Genomic DNA, 22,594 nt, shown 5'->3' with positions numbered 1-22,594 from the left:
TGTCAAGAGTAACAAGAAGGGTTTCTTCAGGTATGTTGGCAACAAGAAGAAAGCCAAGGAAAGTGTGGGCCCCTTACTGAATGAGGGAGGCAAGCTAGTGACAGAGGATGTGGAAAAAGCTAATGTACTCAATGCTTTTTTTGCCTCTGTTTTCACTAACAAGGTCAGCTCCCAGACTGCTGTGCTGGGCAACACAAAATGGGGAAGAGATGGCCAGCCCTCTGTAGAGATAGAGGTGGTTAGGGACTATTTAGAAAAGCTGGACGTGCACAAGTCCATGGGGCCGGACGAATTGCATCCGAGAGTGCTGAAGGAATTGGCGGCTGTGATTGCAGAGCCCTTGGCCATTATCTTTGAAAACTCGTGGCGAACGGGGGAAGTCCCGGATGACTGGAAAAAGGCTAATGTAGTGCCCATCTTTAAAAAAGGGAAGAAGGAGGATCCTGGGAACTACAGGCCGGTCAGCCTCACCTCAGTCCCTGGAAAAATCATGGAGCAGGTCCTCAAAGAATCAATCCTGAAGCACTTAGAGGAGAGGAAAGTGATCAGGAACAGTCAGCATGGATTCACCAAGGGAAGGTCATGCCTGACTAATCTAATCGCCTTTTATGATGAGATTACTGGTTCTGTGGATGAAGGGAAAGCAGTGGATGTATTGTTTCTTGACTTTAGCAAAGCTTTTGACACGGTCTCCCACAGCATTCTTGTCAGCAAGTTAAGGAAGTATGGGCTGGATGAATGCACTATAAGGTGGGTAGAAAGCTGGCTAGATTGTCGGGCTCAACGGGTAGTGATCAATGGCTCCATATCTAGTTGGCAGCCGGTGTCAAGTGGAGTGCCCCAGGGGTCGGTCCTGGGGCCCGTTTTGTTCAATATCTTCATAAATGATCTGGAGGATGGTGTGGATTGCACTCTCAGCAAATTTGCGGATGATACCAAACTGGGAGGAGTGGTAGATACGCTGGAGGGGAGGGATAGGATACAGAAGGACCTAGACAAATTGGAGGATTGGGCCAAAAGAAATCTAATGAGGTTCAATAAGGATAAATGCAGGGTCCTGCACTTAGGATGGAAGAATCCAATGCACCGCTACAGACTAGGGACCGAATGGCTCGGCAGCAGTTCTGCGGAAAAGGACCTAGGGGTGACAGTGGACGAGAAGCTGGATATGAGTCAGCAGTGTGCCCTTGTTGCCAAGAAGGCCAATGGCATTTTGGGATGTATAAGTAGGGGCATAGCGAGCAGATCGAGGGACGTGATCGTTCCCCTCTATTCGACACTGGTGAGGCCTCATCTGGAGTACTGTGTCCAGTTTTGGGCCCCACACTACAAGAAGGATGTGGATAAATTGGAAAGAGTACAGCGAAGGGCAACAAAAATGATTAGGGGTCTAGAGCACATGACTTATGAGGAGAGGCTGAGGGAGCTGGGATTGTTTAGTCTGCAGAAGAGAAGAATGAGGGGGGATTTGATAGCTGCTTTCAACTACCTGAAAGGGGGTTTCAAAGAGGATGGCTCTAGACTGTTCTCAATGGTAGCAGATGACAGAACGAGGAGTAATGGTCTCAAGTTGCAATGGGGGAGGTTTAGATTGGATATTAGGAAAAACTTTTTCACTAAGAGGGTGGTGAAACACTGGAATGCGTTACCTAGGGAGGTGGTAGAATCTCCTTCCTTAGAGGTTTTTAAGGTCAGGCTTGACAAAGCCCTAGCTGGGATGATTTAACTGGGACTTGGTCCTGCTTTGAGCAGGGGGTTGGACTAGATGACCTTCTGGGGTCCCTTCCAACCCTGATATTCTATGATTCTATGATTCTATGACTGCTACTCTGAAACCTGTAGCTACATTGCTATTTATACTTGTGCTAACTCTTATGTGTATATCAGCAAGAGTCACACCCCTACCTCGAAGTGTAGACACAGCCTTAGTTAGCTGTTCTCTGAGCTACACAGTCTGAGGTACCCATTGTTACCATCATCAGCACATCAGTTATTTTCCCTCCTTTGAATGTACTATTCAGGCTTTCTCTGTGCAGCTTTCATCACTTTTCACTCATGTTACCCTGTTTCAAAAGGGAGTTAGCTAGCAAAATGCAAATCTTTTCCTTCTGGACAGTGTGTGTCTGTGATTTCATATACATGGAGGGAAGTTGCTTATATATCTGAGGATCTCCTAATCCCCAAATTTAAGATCTCTCACCTTTAAAGACTCACTGCAGAGCTATACTCATTTTAGCTAATGAGGACTGGACCGGACTATTATAGTAGCCAGTCAATGGTACCCCCAAAATTAGAGGGAGATGTCACAGTTCAACAATACAAACTGACTCATTAAAAATCAGAGTGTGTTGCCTCAACAGTGGTCCCAGTCATTGCTGATCCAGTAGTTCTATGGATTCCCATTTCCCCAACCTCAAAGGACCTAGGGGTTACAGTGGACAAGAAGCTGGATATGAGTCAACAGCGTGCCTTGTTGCCAAGAAGGCTAACGGCATTTTGGGCTGTATAAGTAGGGACATTGCCAGCAGATCGCGGGACGCGATCATTCCCCTCTATTCGACATTGGTGAGGCCTCATCTGGAGTACTGGGTCCAGTTTTGGGCCCCACACTATAAGAAGGATGTGGAAAAATTGGAAAATGTCCAGCAGAGGGCAACAAAAATTATTAGGGGACTGGAACACATGACTTATGAGGAGAGGCTGAGGGAACTGGAATTGTTTAATCTGCGGAAGAGAAGAACGAGGCGGGATTTGATAGCTGCTTTCAACTACCTGAAAGGGGGTTCCAAAGAGGATGGATCTAAACTGTTCTCAGTGGTAGCAGATGACAGAATGAGGAGTAATGGTCTCAAGTTGCAATGGTGGAGGTTTAGGTTGGATATTAGGAAAAAAAATTTTCACTAGGAGGGTGGTGAAGCACTGGAATGCGTTACCTAGGGAGGTGGTGGAATCTCCTTCCTTTGAGGTTTTCAAGGTCATGCTTGACAAAGTCCTGGTTGTGATGATTTAGTTGGGGATTGGTCCTGCTTTGAGCAGGGGGTTGGACTAGATGACCTCCTGAGGTCCCTTCCAACCCTGATATTCTATGAGTCTATGGTAACTCCAGAGAGCAAATGACTCTGAAATCTAGTGTGCAAGAAAGGTTTTTCTAGAATAATGTTGGTTAGAAAGGACTGTACTGAGACAAGAAGGTTTCTTTCTCTTTCATGATCACAATGGAACAGGTTGGCCTTCAGGCTGGTTTTGTGACGGAGTCAGTCTTTCTTTAGTTTGACATTAAAGTCATTTAAAGCAAAGTCAAAGTCATCCTTTTAAAAACATCATGAATATGTATGCAAATAAAAATGAAAGGTTCTCTATGAGTGTGTTTAATGCTTGTGGAAAGAGCCAGAGCCATGAAATATATACCCACAATTTCCAGAAAAAACACCAGCCCATTGATCTAGCAGACATTCAAATAACTACTACCCTGGCCAGCCACCACCTTGTAACAGGTAGCTGTTTATTGGACTGAAAATAGGATACCCTCCCATAAGAGGAGATAAGGGTCTTTAATTTTCAAAATGAGTCATGTTGACTGCTCTCTAGCATTGACCCTGCCAAATCACAGAAGGATGCCATGCAGATGCCATGACTGCTGAGGCTTAAAATTGGCAGGTTAAATGGAGCAATACTTACCCCCTGGTGTGCCAGAGTACTCATCACATGGGCTCTGTAGTGCCACTAGAAGGACCTTTATTATGTCTCAGCAAAAGCACTGTGACATGCAGTGCTCTGCTTTAGCTCAGGGGTTTTCATCCCATTCAAAAACTATGGATTTTATGAATGTACTTGTTTTTAAACAGGTTAGTGTTTTCTTATTGTGGGTAGTAGATTGTACGCGCTTTAGGGCAGGGTCTTTTTGTTCTGTGTTTGTACAGTGCCTACTGTAATGGGGTTCTGATCCACAACCAGGGGTCCTAGATGCTACCACAATACAAATAATGGATAATGATAGCTGAATGTTGGAAGAAGGAAACAAAGTGAATAATTTGTTACTCCTATTAACTATAGGTTTTTTTCTTAAACTTAGTTTGAGATTTGGGTCCCTGATGGAGACAAAAAGCCATTGCAGATCATGGAAGCCAGGGGAGTTCACTGCTTCTCAAAAAATAAGCAAACAAGCACGGAGTAAAGGGAAATGGGCATAGAGAGGAGGAAGCATGCATGGAGGGACGCCTCTTTTGGATCAGAAGGTACTATATGTGGGAGGGGTGAAGGTTGGTTGCCTCACATAAAGAGTACAAGTGGCAGTGGGTGTGGGTAGTCTATGACAAACACATTTATTTCGTGTCGGGTCATTTGTCACATCTACGGGTGTTGGGGGAAGCAAGGAACAATCTTGGCTTTGGAAGTAGGCTACTGGAAGTCTCCAACCCTGCTTCCCATACCTTATGTCTAGGGGTATGTCTACACTAAAGTAGCTAAAGCAGCGCAGATATGGCACTGCTGCTATGATACAGCAGCTGGTGTAGAGCTGCTGTGTTGAAGAAAGTGGATTTCTGTTGCACAAAAGTCAATATGGTTTCTGTAAAGGGAGCTCATGTCTTACTAATCTATTACAGTTCTTTGAGGGGGTCAAACACGTGGACAAGGGGGATCCTTATAGTGTACTTAGATTTCCAGAAAGCCTTTGACAAGGTCCCTCACCAAAGGCTCTTACGTAAATTAAGTCGTCATGGGATAAGAGATCTCATGGGATAAGAAGATCCTTTCCTGGACTGAGGACTGATTAAAAGACAGGGAACAAAGGGTAGGAGTAAATGGAAAATTTTCAGAATGGAGAGGGGTGGTGGAGTAGAGATGTTCCCCAAAGGTCAGTCCTATTCAACTTATTCATAAATGATCTGAAGAAAGGGGTAAACAATGAGGTGGCAAAGTTTGCAGATGATACTAAACTGTTCAAGATAGTTAAGACCAAAGCAGACTGTGAAGAACTTCAAAAAGATCTCACAAAACTAAGTGATTGGACAACAAAATGGCAAATGAAATTTAATGTGAATAAATGTAAAGTAATGCACATTGGAAAAAATAACCCCAACTATACATACAATATGATGGGGGCTAATTTAGCTACAACTAATCAGGAGAAAGATCTTGGAGTCATCATGGATAGTTCTCTGAAGAAGTCCACACAGTGTGAGGCAGCAGTCAAAAAAGCAAACGGGATGTTAGGAATCATTAAAAAAAGGATAGAGAATAAGACAGAGAATATCTTATTGCCCTTATATAAATCCATGGTACTCCACATCTTGAATACTGCGTACAGATGTGGTCCCCTCATCTCAAAAAAGATATACTGGCATTAGAAAAGGGCAACTAAAATGATTAGGGGTTTGGAATGGGTCCCATATGAGGAGAGATTAAAGAAGCTAGGACTTTTCAGCTTGGAAAAGAGGAGACTAAGGGGCGATATGATAGAGGTATATAAAATCATGAGTGGTATAGAGAAAGTGAACAAGGAAGTGTTATTTACTTCTTCCCATAATATAAAAACTAGGGGCCACCAAATGAAATTAATGGGTAACAGGTTTAAAACAAATAAAAGGAAATTCTTCTTCACTTAGCACACAGTCAACCTGTGGAACTCCTTGCATGAGGAAGTTGTGAAGGCTAGGACTATAACAGGGTTTAAAAGAGAACTGGATAAATTCATGGAGGTTAAGTCCATTAATGGCTATTAGCCAGGATGGGTAAGGAAAGGTGTCCCTAGCCTCTGTTTGTCAGAGGGTGGAGATGGGTGGCAGGAGAGAGATCACTTGATCATTTCCTGTTAGGTTCACTCCCTCTGGGGCACCTGGCATTGGCCACTGTCAGTAGACAGGATACTGGGCTGGATGGACCTTTGGTCTGACCCAGTATGGCCATTCTTATGTTCTGTTTGTGTAGGTAATCCACCTCTCCGAGAGGCAGTAGCTAGATCAATGGCAGAATTATTCCGTCTACCGAGTTGCATCTACAGTGGAGGCTAGGTTGAACTAACTCTGTTGCACAGGACATGACATGTTCACAGCCCTGTGCAATGTAGCTAGAACCATCTAACTTTTAAGTGTAGACCAGCCCTATGGGATAGGAGAGTGGCCCAGAAGCAGTGATCCTCCCACAGATCTGTGCTAGATGAGCTCCATTTCACATGCATCACCTTGTTTTATTACTCTCATACCAAAGCAAGGAAGAGACTGTTGACCTGCTTTACCAACACAATCCCCCCCCAAAGAATAACACACCTTGAGCATTCTAGGCTCCGCAAATTAGGTTCAGTACATCAGTTTCTCTAGGGCATGCATGCAGGGGAAGTTCTAATGAGCAAGTTACTCCTTGTGAGCCCCAGCTGTTTACACACAGTATAAAATTATGATGGATATTTAAAACCTTTGGCTTAGTAGTGCTGTTCTCCACATACAGGAGTGTCAAGATTTTGTACGCAGGTTTTAACAAACAGCTTTTAAAAAAAGTAAAAATATTTAGAAATCAATCTTTTCCACAGACACTCTGAGGAGAATATAAACGTTTTCTTTTTAAGCTTTGGCCCTACTTCTTCTGACAGTTCAGGAATCACTTTGAAATCTTAACAGCTGAAAATGTGTGTTTTAGCTTTTAAAAAACCTGTAAATAGCATTCCCCTCCCCATTTGGTTTGACTCTCAGATATAAAATGTTCATTGGTGGCCCAGATAGATTATTGACTTGCTGATGATGCCCTATGGAAAGTTTGACCATAATTCTCATCTGATATAATTCTGTTCATGTAAATGAGAAATACAAAAGGTAAAGAACCAGAATCTTTGCTATTTTTGTCTTTCCCAGCCACCTTTTTCGCACCTGAAGTCACAATGCAATTATTTGTGACCTCACAATTAACGACTGTCAAAAGAAATAAGTGGCAGTAGTAGGTGAACTAAGAAGGCTCTACTAATCAAAAGCAGCTGAAGAAATAATGATGCATCAGCAACAGTGTTATTAAACAGAAGATTTGTCAGGACTGAGACCTGTACAACCTTTAGAATTGTGGAGTCATTGAAGTGCTGATGATAGTCAGCTGTATGTCTTCTTTTCAACACAGTTACTACAGTGGTCATCGCTCCCCAAGTGACTGACCAAGTTGGAGGGGATTGAAATGTTGAAGGTGATTCACTCTACATAAGTGATGCTTCCAAGCGAGAAGAAGCATTTGGAGGAATAAGCAGGGGTAAGATCTATGCTGTCAACTGAGGATGAATGTCCTCACCGAAATGGCTCACAGATTTGGGACTATTGCTACCCCATGGTTCTCTGTAAAGGTGACAGTGATAGAGCAGACAGTCCGCACAATGGCAATGAGAGGGTTAATGAGATCCTGTGTACCCAATTGCTCCCACCCTACTACACCTGCAACAGATATCAGGCATGGAGAGGGAAGTTAAAAAGAGAAGACCTAGGCCCATTCAGGGCAGAGTAGGAAGGAGTGTAGTGCTCTCCTTTTCCTGATATGAGAGACACCTGGTTGCAGCCCAGAGACTGGGCTAGCTTGCCAGTTGGACAAGCCTCCTGCTAGAAGGGATGACCAGACCCTGAGGGACCAGCTAAAGTACTGACTGTTTGCAAACAAGCCCTGAATAGAAGGGTGGGGTCTTGCCAAAGCACAGCTATATCGAACCTTCGAAGAGACGGCAACCTACCAGAGGAGGCCCAGGGCTGGGAGAGTTGTGCCCTGATAGGCCACAAGGGAGTGCTACAGAGACAAACCTGGTCACAAGGACTGCAGTGCCTTTTATCCTTTGTATCTAGCTAGGAAACTACAACTGCTCCTCTCTAATGCAGACCTAGTAACAGTCATCTATGCGTTACTCAGCTTTCCACAAAACTACATAATGAGCTCTACTTAGGACCACTCCTATAACAGAAGCTTCAGCTGGTACAGAATTTAGACGCCAGCCTCTCAAGTGGAATAAACAGCCAAAAGAACACAATGCTCACACTTGTCTTTGCACTGGGCTTCTGTTTGTTTCCAGGTGAAAGGCAAGGTGTTGGTGATCATTTTAAAACTCTGAATGGTCTGGGAGCCAACTACCTGAGGAACCACCTCTTGCCTTAGACCTCAACACTTTAATAAGAGCCTTTTAGCTGATTTTAACTTTCAGAGCTTGGGACTGAACTCTTGTGAACTCTTTTAGTAGAGAGCCCTCACTTCTGGAATTCCTATCCCTTGGCAGAGTTGTACAAATTTCAGGGAATGAAGACAGACACTTATTTTATTCAGCTGTATGCCAATTTTTCCCCCTCTCCTGCCAATATGGCTGCCAATATTTCAGCCAGCAGGAGCGATTGAGTAGTTCTACCCATTTTATTTTAAAATTTTGTAAGAGCTTGATAAATCACTAAGAATAAAGAAATCAGATAACTAGAAAGATGCTAGCAGCCCCTGAAGAATATCTGCACCGGTGAGATAATTCATAAGAATGGCTATACTGGGTCAGACCAATGGTCTCCCTAGCCCAGTATGTCGTCCAACAGTGTTACAGAGGGAGTGAACAGAACACGGCAATTATTGAACGATCCATCCCTTGTCATCCAGTCCCACCTTGTAGCAGTCAGAGGTCTAGAGACACCCAGAGCATAGGGTTGTGTCCCTGGCCATCTTGGTTACTAACCATTGATGGAACTATCCACCATGAACTTATCTAAATCTTTTTTGAACCCAGCTATACTTCTGGCCTTCACAACATCCTCTGGCAACAAATTCCATAGGATGACTGTGCATTGTGTGAAGAAGTACTTTCTTATGTGGTGGGTTTCTTTGGTATTTCCCCCCTGCAATGATGTTAAATGTAATTATATTATGGTTGCTATTACTCAGGGGTTCTGCTATATTTATCTCTTAAACCAGATCCTTAGGACTAAATCAAGAATTGCCTCTCCCCTTATGGGTTCCAGGACTACCTGATCGATGAAGCAGTCATTAATAGTTTCTAGAAATTGTTGTTGGGTTTTCTTTTTTTTGTAGCCTCTCTAATCATCCTGAGCATTTCCCAGTCACAGTCACCATCTTGGAAAGGTGGTCAGTAATATATTTCTACTGCTATACTCTTTTATAGCATGGAATTTCTATCCATAGAGTTTCTGTGGTACTGTTTGATTCATTTAAGATTTTTACTATGCTTGTCTCTGCTTTCTTTCATACTCCCCTGACAGCATGACTTACAAAATATATAGAAATGACAGAATATCCTGGTATTACCGTGTCCCATTGCTTATCATTGTTCCAAGTTTCTGTGAAGCCTATTATTCTCAGTATTCTCATTTAATACTGTGACAAAGTTCCTCCTCTACCTTGGTGGGTCTTGTGCTTATTGGTGGATTTGCTCGCCTTGGAGCTTCACGGCAGCCCTCAGTTTGGCCATTTTTCTGAACCCGCAGTCCAAGTCGACGACCCCTGTGTCTGACCAGGAGTTGGGAGGTCTGGGGGGAACCTGGGCCCGCCCTCTACTCTGGGTTCCAGCCCAGGGCCCTGTGGAATGCAGCTGTCTAGAGAGCCTCCTGGAACAGCTGTGTGACAGCTACAACTCCCTGGGCTACTTCCCCATGGCCTCCTCCCAACACCTTCTTTATTCTCACCAAAGGACCTTCCTCCTGGTGTATGATAATGCTTGTCCTCCAACAGTCCGCATTCTCACTCTCAGCTCCTAGTGCCTGTTGCTCCCAGCTCCTCACACGCACACCACAAACTGAAGTGAGCTCCTTTTTAAACCCAGTTGCCCTGATTAGCCTGCCTTAATTGATTTTAACAGCTTCTTGATTGGCTGCAGGTGTTCTAATCAGCTTGTCTGTCTTGTCTCCAGAAGGTTCCTGATTGTTCTGGAACCTTCCCTGTTACCTTATCCAGGGAAAGGGACCTACTTAACCTGGGGCTAATATATCTGCCTTCTATTACTCTCCTGTAGCCATCTGACCTGACCCTGTCACAATACCAAGCACTCAAGTTCACCCATCTTAGTATTTAGACTTTGCTCATTTGTATACAAGCACTTATAAAATCTGTCAATATTTAGTTTGTCTGCCTTCATGTGATGTAATTGAATGGGACTCTTTCATTTGACTCTCTCTAGTCTGCTCCTACCTGTACTTTATCAACTTCTATCCTCTCCTCTTTACTAGGCTATACAATATCCCCTTTAATAAATCATCCCCTAAGGGATGTGTCTGTCTGAACTGTCTGCTCCTCCAAACCTGTCAGCTTTCTCCCAGCCCTTAGTTTTAAAAACTCCTCTAACCTTTTTAATTTGACGTGATAGCCAAGGCCAGTCTTTCAGACACTGGTCTCCATTTTTGCAGGCCCAAACAATTATGGGTACAATTTTGTGTATGCTAATCAGACCACACATACTTAGGACCCAGACGGTGTCTGCGCTAATTTTGGCCCACAGTTATTTGCCAGTGCAATCTTTATGCTGGCACTAAAATAAGATCAGTTAAAGCCAAGCTGCAGGTTTGAGCCTTAAAGTCCAGAATAAAATAGCACTGTGTTTTCTGTAGTCAGAGGAGGTCAGCGAGTATTATCAGTACTTAACACCATTTTTCTCTATCTACATTAGAGTGACCAGACAACAAGAGTGAAAAATTGGGATGGGGGTGGTGGGTAATAGGCGTCTATATAAAATAAAGTCCCAAGTATTGGGACTGTCCCTATAAAATCGGGACATCTTGTCACCCTAAGCTACATCCAATCTCAAACATTTTAGATACTGAAGTAATTTAACTTTAATCAATATCTCTCAGTAAAATACATGCAAGACTGGATTGGTACCTTTTATTTTTTGGGGGGGACAGTTTTTAGGTTTGCCTCTTGCTGTTACTCTGCAACTGTGACTTCACAAACAGCAGTTAGGACTCATGCTGTGCCCTCAATATGCCAGCACTAACTCCAGCAGTGTAGGCTTCCTCACAGCAGTGTCCTATTAACTCCAGCTCTAGGGCTCTGGCAGAGAGTTTCCTCACAGCAAAGCCCAAGTCACAGTACCATATCTCCTGCTTCCTCATACAGCAGGGCCAGCTAACATTCTGGCAGTTCCAAGCCTCCTTGCCGTAGTGCTGGCCTATGACATACAAGATCTCAGTGGTTTGGGCTTTGTTCCCTAGTCAGTTTCTGCTCTGCTCTCATGCTTTGGGTATATCTTCTCTGCACTGTTATACCAATGATACAAACTCAGGTTAGCCAAGCCTGGTTGTGAGCAGCCAAACTGCAAAGCCAGACCCTCGTTACTGGGTCCTCACTGGTGCTGTGGCTAGGACTTCTGGGGGCATATCTCTTGGTTCTTTGTGCTGCAGTGAGCTAAGCAGCTCTATGATTCTTTCCCAGTGAATTGTGGGAGAACTTGCCTTTCTCACAGTTTCCCCGGGCACTCAGAAGGAAAGCACTGGAGAACTAAGAGCGCCCAAGTGATTTAGCTTGTGTCTGCACTGCAAAGTGGTGGATTACTGGGCCAAATTGAACCTGCGCTCTAACCCATACCCCTCCCCACCCTGCCCGGCCAGCTAGCCTGGAGTGAAAGCACCACTAAAGTTGAATGAGAGGATTGTATGTGTAGATGGGAAGGGGGTTAGGACCAACACTGGAGTAAGAGACTGGGGAACTCTGCAGTGAAGACAGACCCTAACAGAGCATGGGCACCGTACTGAAAAATTATTTTTAAAATTGGGAAAAAACTTCCCCTTTGTCTGTCTGTCTGTTGTTCTCGGGGGAAAAGCAAAGACAGGGCTGAAACTATACTGTAAGAAGCTTGGGGCCAGGTATGAAAAATCATCTAAATCATACCTAAAAACTACTCATTTGAAACCTCCAGATGTGTAAGTAGATCAGAAAATGTCTAGGAAGATGCAATTAGGTTTATTTATTTTTATTTTTTTATGGCTTGTGGACTTCTCTGTGCTAACCCCAAATGCTTTTGTTTTGCTTGTATCCTTTGAGCTGGACCTCAAAAAGGTTATTCTTGATGCTTAATTTTTGTAAATGGGTTTTTTAAATCTAGCAATAGCCTGAGTTTTCACATGTATTTCTTTCTTTTGGTTTTTAATAAAATTTACCTTTTTTAAGAACAGGATTGAATTTTGTATCCTAAAAGGTTTGTGCACATGCTGTTTAATTAGCTGGTGGCAACAGCTAATTTCCTTTGTTTTCTTTCTCAGGGTGAAAGGGCTTAAGGGAAGAAATTCCCAAGTGTGCCTTCCTGGATTCTCAAAGGGGTTTTTGCACTTGGGTAGTGGCAGCTTCTACCCATCCAAGGTCAGAAAAAAGCTGTAACCTTGGGAGTTTAATACAAGCCTGGAGTGGCCAGTATTAATTTTTAAAATCCTTGCGGGTCCCACCTTCTACACTCAAAGTGCCAGAGTGGGGAATCGGCCTTAACAACGTGTCTTAAGTATGATCCTTAAAATATAAGTAGATTGCACAGATCCTACAAAATGGATCCAGGCTTTAACTTTCTGGTGATATAATTGCATAGTAACTGTTCCTCGACAGTGTTTCAAGCATAGGCAGAACCTTACATTCATTTTGGAGCCAGAGTTTCCCTAAAAAAACATTTCCCCAAGTAACATAATGCCTTTATCTGGAAAATTCATTTGCATTAAACATATTTTACTGTCTGTGGCCCTGATTTGGTGGGAGCACCAAAGATGGTCCTGAAGAACCAAGGAACATTTAGGATAGTGGTTCCCAAACTATAAGATGCAGGGAGCTAACCAGTCATATGATGCTGGTTTTTCTTCTTCCTCTTTCCCAGATGTTTCTACAGCCATTCAGTCTCCTCATTGCACTAGTAATATATTGAAAAAGATTATGATATTCTGAATATAATGATCCCATTTGTATGCATGTATCATTTTGCTATCTGAAGTTAGGAATATTGTCTATGTATCTATTAAAAATGCGTTTACACCTGGGAAACACCCACTAGGCAAAAGACTGTCAGTCTAGATGCTGGCTGGAAACGCAAGTCAATGGACCATTAGGGAGAACAATAGGTCCTACAAGAAGCTAATCTCCCACCCCAGAGCCTTTCTGAGGACACTACAACATGGCTGTTATGACACTATGGGGGCAAGTGACCAGATCACCTGGTACTGGACTCCATCTTGGAATACCAGTGTTTTTCCACTGAAAAGTGTAGGAATCAAGCTTGGAGACAAAGGGTTCCCAGCGTATGCAAAAGCTTTTTAAGGAAGGGGAGTGACATCGTTGTGGTTCTTCACTGACTCCCCACCCAAAGGAGACTCTTGGAAACACGTGAGGAACAAGGATTGAACTGGGGGAGGGAGGGAGTGCTGGACTCAGGCTAGGGGGGTTTCTAGCTTGTGAAAGGAATACCTGCGGTTTTTAAGCTGCAAGCAAGTGCAGCTTGCCCCTTAAGAACATGCAGCTGGCTTAAATCATCATTTAGGGTGAGAATTTGCTACTCGTATCCAATCTTTTTAGTATATTAAGCTTGTATTGCATTTTTGTTTATTTGCTAGGTAACCTGCTTTGATCTGTTTATTATCCCTTATAATCACTTAATCTATCTTTTCTAGTTAATACATTTATTTTTGCTTTGTCTAAAACCATTGTGTATGGGAGTCATAACTTGAGGCAGAAAGCTGTGTATATTCTTCTCCACATTGAGGGAGGGGGCGAATTTCATGAGCTTGTGCAGGTATAATTTTGGGTTTACCGTCCAGAGGGGGGTGTGCACTTGAGTAGCTGGGCAGTTCCTTAGCTGAAGCCTTCCCATGCAGAGCTGATCTCAGCATCTGTATGTTGCTGCAGCTGGATGTGTTCCTACCTGCATGTGTGCTGGTGTGGGCTTAAGGACCTGTCACAGCAGTACAATGTAAAGGTAGCCCAGGCTGGTGGGTCAGGCTCAGTGGTACCCCAGTTCCAGGTGGCACAACCCTGATCTAGGTTCATTAGATGCAAGGGTCCTTCGGAAAATGTTGGGGTTTGTTTTTAAATGTAGCTAGTGTTCTATTTATGTTGTTTGTGTGCATGTCTCTGATCCAAAGCCCACTGAAGTCGAGAGAGACTTGACACACAATGGGCGTGATCCGAAGCCCATTGGAAAATTTCATAAATACAGAACCAGGACTCATTCAGGGACTTCCACAACTTCCAGTTGTCCCACATGAAAGTTGTTTGTTTGTCCACGTACATAATTTGGCCCATCCCAGTACCTAAATTTATTAATTCAAAGTAAACTAAAGTTCCACAGCCTTATTTGAGGAGCAGTGAAGGGAAGAGCCTATAGAGGATTGGAACCCTAAAGCTCAAATGAAAGAGAGTAGAACCTAAAATGAAAAGTTGTGGATCACAAACAAGGCACTTAGGGTGTTTAGTAGAGCTGCACTAGCACTCTGTAGAGAAGTCTAAGGAAATTTGGTGCCAATATATCTCATTTGTGTACCCTCACATCACTGTGGTTGTAGGAGACCAGCAATAAAAAAACCTAACTCTAGGTCCAGTCAGCTCTTACAATTCCAAGGCAGATTCATTGACTACCATGCATTTTATGATGCTGGGGTCTCTTAGATAAGAGTTTAAAAATAGACCTTGTCGGCTCTGCACGAAGATCAAAGATTCCAGGGCCATTTTTCTCATAGTAGGGATATGCCCCAGTGGCAGAAGTTCCTCTGCCTTACTGATGTGCTGTGTATACCACCCAAATGCCAGCCACTGCTACAGAAGAGTCTGTGCTTCACAGGCACTGCATGTAATAAATAATTAACTTAGCATTGCTTTCAGAGTGATCGTTATAGTGGGTATGGCAACACCCATTTTTTCATGTTCTCTGTGTATATATATATATATCTTCCTACTGTATTTTCCACTGCATGCATCTGATGAAGTGGGTTTTAGCCCACGAAAGCTTATGCTCAAATAAATTTGTTAGTCTCTAAGGAGCCACAAGTTCTCCTTGTTCTCTTAGTATTTCTATAACCTCTTCCCTCCAAGTATCTCAACACACATCACAACTATCAACTGGATTAAACCTTATAGCACCCTTCAGGTTAGTTTGGGCTCTTTGTAATAGTTTCTCTCTTATTCCCAAACATACAGGGCCTGATTCTCATTTACCCCAAGGCCCCTTTACACTGCCAGAGCAATAGAAAGGTGTAAAAGGGGCCTTAGTGTAAATGAGAATCAGGACCATTAAAGTATCTTGGAGAGATGTTTAGGGATAACATCCCCCTTAAGGATTCCTAAAAGGGATGGGAAAAAATAAATATCCTCTGAAGACTACAGAGGAAATGAGAGAGGAAAGAGACTGAAATATTTCTGTGAACATCCTAAAGTTTGTGTGTGGAGTTTTTTTTTTTTGATTAAAAGGATGTTTTTCAATGCATCTCCATAACTGGCAGTCTCGGGGATGATGCAATGTTGGGCAGGTATTCATCACAGCTAACTGAGTGGTTGTGTCATACCCCAGGACACTCACCTGCTCCACATGGGGCTTCTTAGCAAAGGAGATCCTGGCTATAGAGTGAGAAGCTATAGACAGCTCCTGTCCATTCACTTCTCCTTCCTCCACCTCCACAAGACCTGGAGCGAGAAGGGATATTATTAACACCATTATAAGCTACAAAAGGCTAACTATAGTGCAACCACACATGTAGATCTGTATAAGTGTACACAGCTCTCCCTGTTGGCACCTACCAGTGCAAACAGCTTAGTTAACAGTTTGAAAGACAAACTGGCAAACCTAGTGCTTCCTGCCTACATGATATAGTCACCTGCCAGGATATGCCATGCCATTACTAGCAATGGAATCAATAGCATGAAAGTGCAGTTCAATAGAGAGCTAGCAGAGTGCTCAAAGGCAGACTGCTAGGTAGTTTTAGATGCAATTTGAGAAGTTGACTGGATTTTAAAATTCTTTCACTTTCAATAATTTGGGTGAGGTTCTCACCCCAGCTCTGTCCCCTTTAAGCAGCCTGGGAAGGCCACTGTAAATTAGGACTGTCTAAATTATGCCGGGGCACCTGAGCAGCCCAGGATAAAGAGGGTGCAAAGGTGGCTTAAAGCCATGGTGGGATCTGAATTCTGTGATGCACCCCTATGAGGTGGACCCCTGGAGTGTTGTTAACACAAGTAAGAACTTTTAAAAAGAAATGTGACCTGCCAAAGTCTCTAAGGAGTCACCTGGCAATTAGCCAAATAACATGACAGCTGTAATAGGAAGAGTTGCATCCTCAAAACAGGAAATTGTGAACCATGGTGTGCGCCTTCCTACACCCACAGTAGGATCTACAGTTTTCAGAACACTTGCGTTTCAAGTAGGGAGTAATAGATGAGAGAAGGACACCATCAAGGGAATGGAAATGTTACAGCTTACATTTAACTTGGCAGGCTGCTTGCCTTCTGCTATCTTCAAGGCTCCAGACCTGTATTTGATTTTCAGTTTTATTAATCATCCTTTGTTTATAAAGCTGTGCTCGGAAATTGGAAGGTATTTTGGGGGAGCTTCATCCCCATCCAACTTATTGTTCTATTCAAAAAGAGGACACCCACTAACCTCGCATAGGACTTGAGTGGTATCCTGGTTTAGAGTCCTCTGGCGCCCTTGGAGAAAGCTGGAGGCCTAGTTCTTCTCCCAAAGCACTACATGAATCACTGGCAACTTGTCACTCACAATGGGTTTCACAGTGCAGGAGCTCATTCATACCAGAGGTAGAAATACTGCTTCGTGGTGCCGGATTATCAATTAAAACAGATTATATGAAAACCTCACACAGGCCCAATAATGTTCTGAAGCATGGATGTAGGAGATGGCTGGTCCTTCTTCCCTCCCCCACAGAACCCAAATTTAAAGCAATAGTGCAAATTAGTAGGGTATTGGGCCAGTACCTGTGTTCTGGGCACTGATGAAGGCCACCTTGTTAGTGTCAGGTTTGAGGCGGATGAATCCACATTCTCTGTGCATTGGCTTCCTGGTGTCTGGATGGAAAGCATTAAACCTGTTGGGAAATCAGGATGCTAAAACTACCATATTTCTGCTATGGAAGAGTAGCAAAATGCAAGGTGTTCAGCCCAGTCTCATCACCGAGAGAATGATACTTTATTCAATGGAATGGTCACCAGATGTACCTACATTATGAATAGAAGAATACAAAAAACATCTCCATACTATGGATGCACCAGTGCCTGGCACAGCAGTAAAGCAGCATTTCAGCACTGGAAGTTCTAAACCTGTATAAGATACATCATGTTATGCCTAGCTAACATTTACAGAGATACTTTGCTTTTCATGCTAATGCTTGGAATTTTCAACAACTCATCTGTCTCAATACAAGGACTCGCTGAGAGGGATCCTTGGGAATTCCGCCCTTTCATTGATTGGGGGCCACCTGTATACTCCTCCTTACTCAATTAAATATCTGATCCTATACCATCTATCTTCCAGTTTGCAAGGTTGGCTGACTGGCCGCGTCCTCCATATATCAGTCTGCAAGAGCCATTAAGTCATTGCTCTTCTCGACAAAGCACAAATACACCAACTCGGAGACACATGTAGTCTCCGTCAGCCCCTGCAATTATGTATTCTGGTCAGTCCTACTCTGGGTCTTGTGTGCAACAATAAATTGCATTAGTGCAGCTGCACCATTGAGTCTGCCTGCACTTTTGATTATTAATTAAATACTGTCAGACTAGCAGAGCATACTTTTTCTGCTTCTTTCTTATTTCCCATGTCACTAGATGGCATTTCCAACCCCTCATTTGTATAAATGAGTAAGTGTAAATTTGTGACTATATACATACACGTACACGTACACACACACACACACACACACACACACACACACACACCAGGTTTAAGTGTCTAGAAAGTTAAAAACCTACTGATATTCAAAATATGATGATTCTTTGGACCATTCAAATAAATCTCTCTCATGGAATCACTCTCTTGCCCAACCTCCCAAGTCCTCTGCTGCATGGCTCTCAAAACTTTGCACTTTGTGGATCACATGGATGTGCTCTATTAACTGCTTGTGGTCCTTTGGCAACAGGTCACTAGCATGTGCACACTTAAAATTATTGTCCTGCTCCCTGGCCTGCCCATTTATTTCTGCATTCCCACTGAGGTGTGTAATGATTTGTAAACGTTTAAGTGAACAGAAATGCAGACAAACGTTTAATCAAGAACAGCAGTTGCCAGATTTAGGTGTGTAACCCGGGCATATGTTGCAAAGGAGCTGTTACTGCTCAGCACCTCTACAAATCAGGCCACCCAGTCAGATCCAATCACATCCTCTCTTCTGACAGGTGAATAATTTTTACTATACCACTTTTTTTTTTTTATGTGCAGCCAGTAAACCTGTTGGGGTTTATGCAAACTCCATCCAAAGGTATTGCCATGACAAACTAAGTTTTAGACTTACGAAAAGTTCAGCATGGGCTGCCCCACGTGAGAGATGCGCACCTCTTCCAGGTACTGAAAGGGCTTCATTGTAGGGAAGTCACCATCTCCCGGTGGGTCTGACAGCCAGGTGCCCAGCATCCAGGACAGAGGCTCAATCACAGGGTTTAGCTGCGGGGTCTCTGTTGAGAAGGAGGAAAGAATCAGGAACTTTTGACTCAGAGATCTGCTTAAGAGTTCTCTGTCAACTGTGTAGAATGGGGGAGAGTTTATGGAAAAGCATCTCACAGATGTTAGAATATATCATCACTGCTTCTTGCTAGATCAGTGGCACCCTCAAAGTATGAATGGATCTGAGAACAAAGGACAACAGTTGTGGAGAACAAGTCTGACTTAAAATCTGCCTGTTGGTCTTGTAGTTAATACAGCATGTGACTGCATATAGAGCTCATCAACTCAGGCTTCCCCAATCAGTGTTGATAAAGAATAGGTGTATGTTCAAGGAAAAACTGTGAAACTTCAGGGCTGCAAGTTAGGCACTAAAAACATATTTAGATACCTTCATTACATGGCCTGATTTTCAGAAACGCCGAGTATCTGCACCTCCTCCTGGCTTAAGCAGGAGATGTGACTATTCATCATCTCAGAAAACAATCTGCCCAACATCAGGTGCATAACTTCAGTCATCCAACTTTCAGAAGTTTGGCATAAGTCTCTAGTAAGGGTCAGGAAGTAGGATGCAGTGCCATTAGGGACTCTTCTCGTGGCTAGTCTAAATGCAGTGTGACAAGAGAGGACAGACAGTAGAAGCCTTTCCAGCCATAGAATCTGATGCCACAATGTAGCAATGAACTATACATGGAAGAGGATGGGGATTTAATAGAGGAGAATGAAGGTGGTTAAAGGATCACCTGGATATAGTATAGCTATATTCTGCAAGAGTGCTTGAAAGAGTGGTACCTTCACACCCTTGCCAAGTTAAGTTACAGCATTGATACAAAACATGGGGCTGCAAACCAGGCTATTTACAACACCTAAAAAGGCTATAATTCCATTTAAAAGAGCATAGGGATGGCAAACATGAAATATAGATGACTATTGTTTTCAACAACCCAATATATCCCTGTTCAACAATATTTCACCTAGGCATCCCAGTGAAGCCACAGACCTACAGCAGGATACCGTGTAGAAGAATTCATAAGCACATAAGAACAGCCATACTGGGTCAGACCAAAGGTCCATCAAGCCCAGTATCCCGTCTTCTGACAGTGGCCAATGGAAGGTGCCCCAAAGGGAATGAACAGACAGGTTATCATCAAGTGATCCATGCCCTGTCACCGAATCCCAGCTTCTGGCAAACAGAGGCCAGGGACACCATTCCTGCCCATCCTAGCTAATAGCCATTGATGGACCTATCTTCCATGAATCTATCTAGCTCCCTTTTGAACCCCGTTATAGTATTTGCCGTCACAACACCCTCTGGCAAGGAGTTCCAGAGGTTGACAGTGCATTGCATGAAAAAATACTTTCTTGTGTTTGTTTTAAACCCACTACCTTTTAATTTCATTTGGTGGCCTCTTGTTCTTATATTATGAGAAAGAGTAAATACACTTCCTTATTTACTTTCTCTATACCACTCATGATTTTATAGACCTCTATCACATCCCGCCTTAGTTGCCTCTTTTCCAAGCTGAAAAGTCCCAGTTTTATTAATCTTTCCTCATACAGAAGCCGTTCTATACCCCTAATAATTTTTGCTGCCCTTTTCTGAACATTTTCCAATTCCAATACATCTTTTTTGAGATGGGGTGACACAACTGCATGCAGTATTCAAGATGTGGGTGTACCATGGATTTATATAGAGGCAATATGATATTTTCTGTCTTATTATCTATCCCTTTCTTGATGATTCCCATTCATCAGGAAACTGACTGACAGACCCACCTCACAAACATTTTCGGTGCTCCAAGCCAAACCACAAAATACAGTAATGAATGTCTGGATGAAGAATGACAAAGATATAATCAGGGCCAACTTGTGGATGTGAAAGAGGCCAATCAGAACTTGGGCACAAACTCTTGGAAGGGGCTAATGAGGCCATAATTTGCCTCCCCTCTGCTGGAAACTCACAGTGAATTGTTTTCCCACTGCTAGACAGGAATAAGGGTTAGTCCAAAAGTTGCTTTGCTTATGCTTAAGGCCCAGGCTAGGTAAAAGCCAATTAAGACACTATGGCACACAGGCTAAAGTAGAAATGGACCAGAAAGCTGGTCTGTGATGGGAATAGCTCTATTCCATTATTACATTTATATGGAACCTTTGTCTCATGACACAAAGACATCTTCTTTAATGAATCACTGTGAGAGGAACAGCTTTGGTAAATAACAGTTATGCATTTTTTATTGTGTAATGTGATTTTAATAGGGTGTGCACTGTAAAAAAAAACAAAAAAAACAAAAACAACCTCTCTCACCCCAAGAAATTGAGATGCACGGACACCATTTCAGGTCCCTGTGAATGGCAAAGCATTTCATACTGATGATGCGAGTAAGAAAAGGGATACATTACCGCTATTACATCAGGGAAGACCAAAACAAACATAACTGGATATGCCCACTGCATGGTCTAGAGTTCCTCTCCCACACTAGCTAAAAGAGTCCACACACTCAACCCAATGGGAAAAGAGTTTATACACCTACTGCGATCATTACCTGGCAACAAGCAGGAATGTGACACAGGTTTGGCTAGGATGGAAGGTAGAGACTAAATTATGAAGAAAATCAATGATCTAAACGGGTGATGTCATAGGTGAAAACTTGCTAGGCCAGTGTGAAACTCACTGTGCCTCAATCCCAAATTGTTTGTTAAAAGTAGTGGGAAAGGGAGGAGAGAGAGTCCATGTTTAGAGGAGCAGACTAAAAGGTAAGGGAATGATGCATCCGAGGGTGCTGAGGAAATTGACTGATGTGATTGCGGAGCCATTGGCCATTATCTCTGAAAACTAATGGCGATTGGGGGAAATCCCGGACGACTGGAAAATGGCAAATATGGTGCCCATCTATTAAAAAAGGGAAGAAGGAGAACCGAAGGAACTACACACCTGTCAGCCTCACCTTAGTCCCTGGAAAAATCATGGAGCAGGTCCTCAAGGAAACCATTTTGAAGCACTTGGAGGAGAGGAAGGTGATCAGGAACAGTCAACATGGATTCACCAAGGGCAAGTCATGCCTGACCAACCTGATTGCCTTCTATGATGAGATAACTGGCTCTGTGGATATGGGGAAAGCAGTGGATGTGATATATCTTGACTTTAGCAAAGCTTTTGATAGCGTCTTCCACAGTATTTTTGCAAGCAAGTTAAAAAAATTATGGATTGGATGAATGGACTATGAGGTGGATAGAAAACTGGCTAGATTGTCGGGCTCAATTGGTAGTGACCAACGGCTCGATGTCTAGCTAGCAGTTAGTATCAAGTGAAGTACCACAGGGGTAGGTCCTGAGGCCGGTTTTGTTCAACATCTTTATTAATGATCTGGATGATGGGATGGATTGTACTCTCAGCAAGTTCACAGATGAAACTAAATTCGGAAGAAAGGTAGATACACTGGAGGGTAGGGATCGGGTCCAGAGTGACCTAGACAAATTGGAGGATTGGGCCAAAAGAAATCTGATGAGGTTCAACAAGGACAAATGCAGATTCCTGCACTTAGGATGGAAGAATCCCATGCACTGCTACAGGCTGAGGACCAACTGGCTAAGCAGCAGTTCTGCAGAAAAGGACCAGGAGATTACAGTGGATGAGAAGCTGAATATGAGTCAGCAGCGTGCCCTTTTTGCAAAGAAGGCTAAAAGCATATTGGGCTGCATTAGTAGGAGCACTGCCAGTAGATCGAGGGAAGTGATTATTCCCCTCTATTTGGCACTTGTGAGGCCACATCTGGAGTATTGCGTCCAGTTTTGGGCCCCCCACCACAGAAAGGATGTGGACAAATTGGAGAGAATCCAGCGGAGGGCAACGAAAATGATCAGGGGGCGGGGACACATGACTTACAAGGAGAGGCTGAGGGAACTAGGCTTGTTTAGTCTGCAGAAGAGAAGAGTGAGGGGGGATTTGATAGACTTCAACTCCCTGAAGAGGGGTTCCAAAGAGGGTGGAGTGCGGCTGTTCTCAGTGGTGGAAGATGACAAACA

General features: G+C 43.3%; 1 protein-coding gene across 5 annotated transcripts in view; it reads right to left on the bottom strand.

Annotated features, from left to right (window-relative positions):
• The window catches only part of THAP4 (THAP domain containing 4), an 81,083-nt gene that overhangs the window by 33,473 nt on the left and 25,016 nt on the right, over window positions 1–22,594 (bottom strand). For all 5 annotated transcript variants that reach the window (XM_043492419.1, XM_043492421.1, XM_038417191.2 and 2 more), the window contains 3 exons: window positions 18,426–18,585; window positions 16,894–17,003; window positions 15,485–15,588 (listed from right to left, as the gene is read on the bottom strand). In XM_043492419.1, the coding sequence (XP_043348354.1) occupies window positions 15,485–15,588; window positions 16,894–17,003; window positions 18,426–18,585 (374 nt within the window). The remainder of the gene's footprint in view (window positions 1–15,484; window positions 15,589–16,893; window positions 17,004–18,425; window positions 18,586–22,594) is intronic.

Source organism: Dermochelys coriacea, chromosome 9, assembly GCF_009764565.3.
Source record: "Dermochelys coriacea isolate rDerCor1 chromosome 9, rDerCor1.pri.v4, whole genome shotgun sequence".
NCBI lineage: Eukaryota > Metazoa > Chordata > Testudines > Dermochelyidae > Dermochelys > Dermochelys coriacea.
Note: the sequence above shows the minus strand (reverse complement) of the source record. Positions and strands in the feature narration are given on the sequence as shown.